We start from the raw sequence: 7,832 nt of genomic DNA, 5'->3' as shown, positions 1-7,832 counted from the left end.
TCATTTTCCCCCACTTGGCCCGTCAATCTTGGCGCCCCTCTTTGTCCTTCCAGAGGGACAACAACATTAATAAATTAATTGTCGCCATTTCCTTCACGATTTCCTTATTCTTTCGCCCAGCTAAGGAAAATAGAGTGGAAATGATTATTTCCCGAAGAACCTGGAGCACGTTACTGGGCGGCGATCCGGTCGAAGTAGGGCTGCACGAAATCGAAGAAGTCGAACTCCCTGGTCTCGAGGCCGTACCGGTAGATGTAGCGGCTGCCGAGGTAGGCGCCGAAGATGGCACGCAGGTAGTTCTCCGGCACGCGCTGGCACAGACCCGCCACGCCACCCACCAGCTCCAACAGGACCGGAGGGCAGGCCTCGGCCAACACCAGGTTCCTGTCGCGCGCGACACAAACGGTACCGCCAATCACCATCAATACGCGATCAGCAAACACCAATCAACAACACCACGACAGGGAGGACTTACTTGAAGGCCTGGTTGGTCCACAGGTTGGAGTTTTGGATCTGAACGTTGAGGCCGTTGATCTTGGTCGACACCAGGTCGGCGATCACCGAGCGCGGCAGCCCCGTTCGCTTGTTCGCTGCACAACGCACAAATGGATTAATATAATAAAAATGCAATCGACATAAGGCATCGCAAGGTGCTGCGTACCATCCCAGACGGCCTGGAATTCGAGGGCGGCGTTGCGTTCGATGATCTGGTGGACGTTCTCGATGTAGCGGCGGTAGAAGTCGGGCACCACCTCGTCGCCGGTGTCGGCTGACTTCTGGACGGTCATGTGGGCCAGGAACTCGTCGTCCTTGAGCGCCAGCGCAGCCAGGACCTCGAGCGACGACGACGTCACGCCGCCCTTGTTGGCGCTGGCGTCCTTGAAGATCACCACGCCGGCCTCCTCGAGCACGAGGCGCGCCTCCTGCGTGAAGAACAGGTTGGCGCCCTCGACGATGTACTTGAACCGCGGCACGCGCTCGGGAGCGCCGCCGGCGGTGGTGGCGGTGGAGCGCCGGTGGTGGAAGAACTTGTCGACGTTGCTGATGTTGACGGCCTCGGGGCGGCCGCCGCAGGGCACGAAGAGCGTGGCCGACGAGAGCGGGTTGAGGTGGAACTCGTTGCGGAAGTTGAGGCCGTTGTCGACGACGGTGCCGTCGGGCAGCGTCACCTCGCGGTCGTTGACGTCGACGAGGAAGCCGCCGGCGGAGAGCCGGGCGCGGTCGAACTCTCGCACCATGAGGCGCGCGTCCGCCAGGCGACGGAGCTCCTCGCGGTCGATTCCCTGCGGGTCGTACAGCACGCCCGAGCCATCAACGATGCCGATGGTCTTGTCCCGCGAGATCTTGATCTCGTTCGATCCGAGATCGCCGTCGGGTCCGCCTATCGACAACGACACGACACGACGGTGAGGTGAGGTGAGGCCGGGCCAAGAAAAAGGTCGTGGCCACGGGTGGTCACAACACACGTACCGGTTTGGAACTTGGTGACGTCGGCTTCGTCGATGCCCAGCTTGGCGAGGATGCCCACCACGTACTGGTGGATCGAGCGCGTGGTCATGCCGTACATGTCCTGTCGTCCCCCCCCCGTATGAGTGTGCGTGTGATTGTGACGGAAGAAAGAAAGAAGAAGAAAGAACGAAAGAAAGAAGAAAGAACGAAAGAACGAAAGCGAGAGCAGGAATGGGAGTAGTACGTGAGGAATGCCGCCGAGGGAGCGGGACTTGCCGGTGGTGAAGGCCTTCCAGAACGAGGCGCCCCGCTCCTTGGCCCGCTGCGAGGCCCAGTCCATCACGTCGGCCGTGCCCTCGTCGGGTCCCAGGAACAGGATCTCCTCCGTCTTGTAGTGGTCCACAATCGCCTGCTCCCGCCTCGTCTCTACACATTCATTCGCACTTCTTCATTAGTTGTGCACTCGACACGACACACGCAAAATGCATCACAGATAATAAATTAAATAAACTACCCATTTAAATCATGAATAATAAGGGTACCTTGGCTGGAGAGAAGAATGTCGAGAATGCTGTCGACGTATTTCTTGAAGGCGTTCTCGGCCTGTTCGGGCTTGTGAGGCTGGCCGTGGGCGGCCTTGGCGAGGTCGAGCAGGATCACGCCCTTGGACCCGCCCTCGGGGATGTCCTTGTTCTTCCGCTCCTGCGTGTTGGCCAGCCCGTAGCACTCCTCGAACATGTGGCGCGCGTTCGTCGCGTACGACTCCGTGTCGCGCGACCGCACAATACGCACGCCTCCGCGCGCTACGTCCGAAAACCTGTCACCGTGTGTCGTGTCGTGAGTGTCGTGCGTGTGTGTTGTGTGAGTGTCGTGTGTGTCGTGTGTGTACCGAACGTGGAATCCGCGGAATTCGTCGCCGATGATGTAGAAAATGCCAAAGGGTCGCTGGGGGTACTCCTGGTCGTCCAGGAATTCGGGGCTGAGGCGGAACGAGAGGGCCACCTTGTCGACCTTGTAGAAGTTGGTCTTGACGACGTGGCGGTTGAAGGTGAGGAACATGCCGAAGATCTCCTGGTCCTGCTCCGACGCGGCGGCGTGACGCTTGATCGCGGCGAGGACCTCGTCGCGCCGGGCGGCGAGGGCGTCGGCGCCGAGCTGGAGGCTGGCCTGGGCGTCGGCGTCGGCCGGGTTGTGGAGGCGCGCAAAGTCACGGTAGAGGAGCTTTACCATGGCCGGGTTGGCCATGATGACGTCACCGATCGAGTGTTCGGTGAAGGTGGCGTTAACCAGGCGCCGCTTGAGCGCGGCCATGAGGCCCGCGTGGCGCTCGTCGCGCATGTCGAGCGCCTTGCGCAGCGCGTGGTACTCCGAGCCCATGCGGTTGATGAAGTGCGCCGCGAACTTCCACGCGGCGTGCGCGTACACGCACTCCTCCTCGCTCAGCTCACCGGCCTGCAGCAGCGACGCCATCCGCGACGACGGCAGGATGTAGATCAGGTTCGCCTCCTTCTCGAACAACCGCATCCGCGCGTTCACATCAGCCGCGTCTAATGTGCGACACACGACACGACACACGGTCAGTGGTGATGAGTGTGGTGTGGTGGTCGTTGCGGTGTCCGAAGGGGGGAGGGCACCTTGGGCGGGCTGGGAGGCCGGGGTGGTGAGGTAGAGGCAGACGATGAGGAAACCGTTGGCGAACTGCTCGACGAACTTCTTGCGGGCGACGAAGCCGTGGTAGTGGTAGAGGTCGGTCAGGGCACCGAAGAAGCGGGTCGTGGTGCCGCGGCGGTAGCAGATGACGATGCGCTTCTCGCCTACCTCGGCGTCGTAGGACTCGATCACCGGGCCGGGAATCCTGGCCGCCTTCCGCAGGATGTTCTGGTAGATCTCCTTGGTGCTGGCCGACGCCTTGACCAGGAAATCGCGATCGCCGATCTTGTTGATGTCCAGCTCGTCGCGGAGCTGCGCCGGGTCGGCCTCGTCGCTGCCATAGTTGGCCTTGTTCACAACGTAGAGGCGCAGGTTCTGCTGCTGCTCCGAAGACACGAAGCCCGACGACCTGTAGACTGTCGGGCAGAAATGTAGCGTAGAGTGGTGTGTGTCGTGTTGTTAGTTGCTGGGGCACACGACACGTCCGCGTGCATTTCTCTCCTTCTTTTCGCCACACGCGCGCACAGGCACCGCACGACCGCACGCACGCACAATACACCGACTTACCCTGGACGCGATAGGAGGAGCCGTCGTCCTGGAGAGCGAGGTAGCGTTCGTCGAGTCGGCGCTCGATGGCGACGGCGGGCGAGGTCTGCGAGCCGGGAACCGAGTTGCAGGCGAAGATGGCGCCGTCTTTGTGCTCCTGCTGGATGTTGATCTTCACCTTGCCACTACATTTAACAAAAATATTTAGTATTAATATATCTAACAACATTGGCACCAAACAGAAGCAATTATAAGATCAAATATTATTATTATTTATTAGTATATTATTTTTTTGATTTAAAAAAAGAAATACCTCCGGTGACCCCACTCGGAAGCATTATTCTTTTTTTTCTGATTTAAAATAAATATTATTATTCATTGGTTTGTGGTCGTGGTCGTGGTCGTACCTCTCGGCCGAGGAGAGCATCTTGTTGGCGTAGATGGCCGAGATGTGCTTGGCGATTACCTCGGCCGACTGGCTCGTGAAGTAGTTGTCCACCATACCCAGTTTACTGCAAGGGGAATCACCATTTGTCGTCAACGATTAAACCAATCCCGATCGATCAATTATTCGTATTATCTCATTAGAAAGCAAAGAGGAGGATTGAAAGGAAAGAAATGATGCGTAATTAAAAAAAAATCATTGGAAGAATGGAATTCGGGTGGGTGGTGTACTCGAAGAACCAATCGACCTCGCCTTCGACGAGGTCGGCGTTGATCTTGCCGTCCTTGCGGAGGAGTGCGAGCACCTCCGCCTTCTGTGTGGTCACCTGGGACTGCATGTGTCTGTTGTGTGCTGTGTGTGTCGGAGGTGGCCTGGTGGTGGTTGTGTTGGCCTTCGCTTTCTTCGAGAGACGGCTTGGTCGCGGTGGTAGCGGAAGACGGCGAAGAACTGGTGGAGGAAGAGGACCAGGAGTAAGGTACTGGGCCGATAGTCGAGGATGGGCCAATGGGGACCCAGCCACCTTAAAACAAAACCGGAAACCTCCGGACGTACCGCAGTTGTAACTCCCCGTGTTTGACGAACACATGACTTTCCCTGTGTTTGTTGTTGACGTGACGCAAGTGGTGTGAACCACGTACATTACGTTCACCTGTGTTCCAACAACCAACCACTCACAGACAGCCCTTCATTTGTACAGGTGCAGGTGGTCACACAAACACTGAGGCAGCCTTATGTTGGAGGTCAGTTGTAGCAACCCAACACCAAAAGTTGTCTTTTGAGGCCATTTGTTGATTTTTTTTTTAATGTGATTGAATGCCATTTCTTAATCTGCTGTATTTGCCTTGGCATTGGACACAAAGGGCTTCTCTTCTTAGCTTTGTTCCCCACTTCCTTGGCTTTTTCTCAGGATGGAAGGGGAGCCAGAGGGTGACCCATTTTCCAGCACACAATAGCTTTTTGCAAAAACAAATAGGATATGAGCTAATAGGATTATTTTCCTTTTTCTGTTCTTTCTTTGCTTCCAACAGACATTTACAGGCCAAAGTGAAAGGAGCAGGGTGGAGCATGCGGTCCGCCATGAGGCCTTTGCCACCAGTTTGGAAGGTGGGCCTGCTGGTGGTGGCCCTAATCGTAGTCTACTCCTACATGTCCCTCTACGATGAACTCAGTGCCCTGTCGCGCTCGCTCCGGCGCGTTGAGCATCTTCTCCAGACCCACGAGGGCCTCGGACTGCCATTCCAAGACGAAGAAGATCAAAAGGGAGGCGACGAAGAGCTGATTGAGCGGCGACTCGCCGAGGCCCTGCTGGAGATAGATCGGTACCACAAACCATAGCGCTAAATATGTACTTTTATCTCTTTTTCATACCATTTCTTACATCTTTAACTCTGCGACGCCTTGTTCTTTGTGATGGCGGGCGTGGTGGGGCCGGGCGCAGGTTGGACCCAAGCAAGAAGCGAAGGAAGGAGGAGTTCCAACGCATCTGGGACAACTTCGCCTGGGGACCGGACGACAGGTTCTCTCCACCCTGCACCACTCTTTCTCTCTCGGAAACCTAACCGGGAGTTGTCACACCAAGGAGCGGACCTGGTAGCACGGCGGAAGCGTCGGCACAGGCGAGGGTGGCCATCGAGACCGTTGTCCGCCAGTATGGCATTCGCACCATGCTCGACTCCCCGTGCGGCTCCTTCTCCTGGATGCCGCTCATCAATTTCGAGGCCCTCAACGTCACCTACGTCGGTTCGTCTCCTTCTCTTTTTAGATTTTCTTAAGTCTTGTTTATGTCATATATGCGTGTCGAAATAAGATTATTTTATGGTCTCTCTCATCTCAATTATACAATATATATATATTGATTGTTTATTTATTTTTGAGACGTGGTGGGGTGCAGGAGTGGACATTGTGCCGGGCAACATCGAGAAGGCCAAGGCCGCGTGGCCAACCAAGCAGCCGCATGTGTTCCAGTTCTACTGCGCTGACGTGGTCGACGGGTTCGAGTTTGTCGACAAGCTGGTGCTGCAGGCCCAGCAGGAGTACCCGACCAACACGCACAACTGGAGCCAGGGCTGGGACCTCATCTTCTCACGCGAGTTCCTGCAGCACCTCCCGCACGAGGCCGTCAAGCGCGTGCTGCGCAACTTCAACAAGACCGGCTCCAAGTACCTCCTGCTCACCCACGACCCCTCCAACGCCATCAACAAAGACATCCAATTCGGTGCGTGTTTTGTTGCTATATGCAATCAACTTAAAACACTACCCAACCCAACAAACTCACTGACGTGGCGGAGTGGGCCACACAGGTGGCTACGAGCCGATCAACATGCGGGCGCCACCATTCAACCTGGGCCAACCACTGGCAGATTTCCCTGATGCTGGCCATGAACGCCTGCTGCTCTACAAGCTGCCGCTTGTGGGCTTTGAGGACTGAAGAGTAAATAATTGTTGGCTTCTCCTGCATGCTTGCACCAGCACATGAGGTATGAGCTCTCCTTCAACCCTCCCACCCACCTGCCTGCCTGCTCAGTCACCCCCCATCAGCTCCTTGGCTGACCATTGCCTGCCCCCACCACCACTGGGCAAGAGCAGCTTTCTGTCGACAGCAGCAGGAGGTTTTTGTGGTATCTTTGTTATTTTGTTGTTTTTGTTTTCATCTACTTGTGTGCTGAGTGACAGTTGAATATTTGGATAAGTTTACATATGATTTTGTGGCTATATTTCAGGTGACAGATGATTTTTATGGCCATTTTTGGATATGTTTACAGATGATTTTGTGGATTTTTATGCAGATGACAGATGATTTTTATGCAGATGACAGTTGATTTTTATGCCCATTTTGCAGACAACAGATGATTTTTATGCTCATTGTGCAGATGACAGATGATTTTTATGGCCATTTCACAGATACCCATTTCACAGATGACAGATGATTTTTGTGCAATGACAGATGGTTGTTATGCAGATGAGTGATGCTTTTTATACAGATGATTTTTGTGTGATGACAGGCTTTTTGTGTGATGACAGATGCTTTTTATGCAGATGACAGATGATTTAAAGCCCATTTTGGCAGGTGACAGATGCAGATGACAGATGATTTTTGTGCAGATGACAGATGATTTTTATGGCCATTTTGGATGACAGATGATTTTTATGCAGATGACAGATGATTTTTATGCCCAATAACAGCAGATGACATATGATTTTTATGCAGATGACAGATGATTTTGGTGCAGATGAAATGATATAATGCCCATTTTGCAGATGACAGATGATTTTTTGCTGATGACAGATGATTTTTATGCCCATTTCACAGATGACAAATGATTTCTTGCAGATGATTTATTGCAGATGACAGATGATTTTAATGCCCATGTTGCAGATGACAGATGATTTATTGCAGATTGTTTTTTGCACAGATGATTTTTAAGCCCATTTAGCAGATGACAGATGATTTCTATACCCATTGCACAGATGACAGATGATTTTTAAGCCCATTTTGCAGATGACAGATGATTTTATGCAGATGATGTTTATGCCCATTTCACAGATGACAGATTTTTTTTATGCAGATGACAGTTGATTTTTATGCCCATTTGGCAGACAATAGATGATTTTTATGCTCATTGCACAGATGACAGATGATTTTTATGGCCATTTTGTAGATGACACTGTTAGATGATTTTTTGCTGTATTTATAAAGGAGCACCTGCATTTAGGGCAGCTTACAGTGCAGGCCAGCTACACT

The 7,832-nt window shown here is 53.5% G+C and overlaps 2 protein-coding genes across 2 annotated transcripts; one reads left to right on the top strand and one right to left on the bottom strand.

The window, feature by feature from the left end:
• Positions 1–170: 170 nt before the first annotated feature.
• ACA1_039660 (NAD+ dependent glutamate dehydrogenase) lies at positions 171–4,427 on the bottom strand (the record flags this gene model as incomplete). Its single annotated transcript, XM_004343280.1, has 11 exons — positions 171–384; positions 476–590; positions 662–1,381; positions 1,471–1,570; positions 1,694–1,875; positions 1,992–2,266; positions 2,339–2,996; positions 3,084–3,515; positions 3,667–3,830; positions 4,053–4,157; positions 4,321–4,427. 11 exons carry the CDS (start codon positions 4,425–4,427, stop codon positions 171–173), a joined length of 3,072 nt encoding a protein of 1,023 aa, XP_004343330.1.
• An 809-nt stretch (positions 4,428–5,236) lies between these two features.
• ACA1_039650 (uncharacterized protein) lies at positions 5,237–6,518 on the top strand (the record flags this gene model as incomplete). Its single annotated transcript, XM_004343279.1, has 5 exons — positions 5,237–5,409; positions 5,529–5,606; positions 5,712–5,830; positions 5,982–6,305; positions 6,391–6,518. 5 exons carry the CDS (start codon positions 5,237–5,239, stop codon positions 6,516–6,518), a joined length of 822 nt encoding a protein of 273 aa, XP_004343329.1.
• Positions 6,519–7,832: the final 1,314 nt, after the last annotated feature.

The sequence above is a fragment of the Acanthamoeba castellanii genome, assembly GCF_000313135.1.
Source record: "Acanthamoeba castellanii str. Neff unplaced genomic scaffold scf7180000084570, whole genome shotgun sequence".
NCBI classification, from domain to species: Eukaryota; Discosea; order Longamoebia; family Acanthamoebidae; genus Acanthamoeba; species Acanthamoeba castellanii.
The sequence above is the reverse complement of the archived record's forward strand: the minus strand, read 5'-3'. Positions and strand labels throughout refer to the sequence as shown.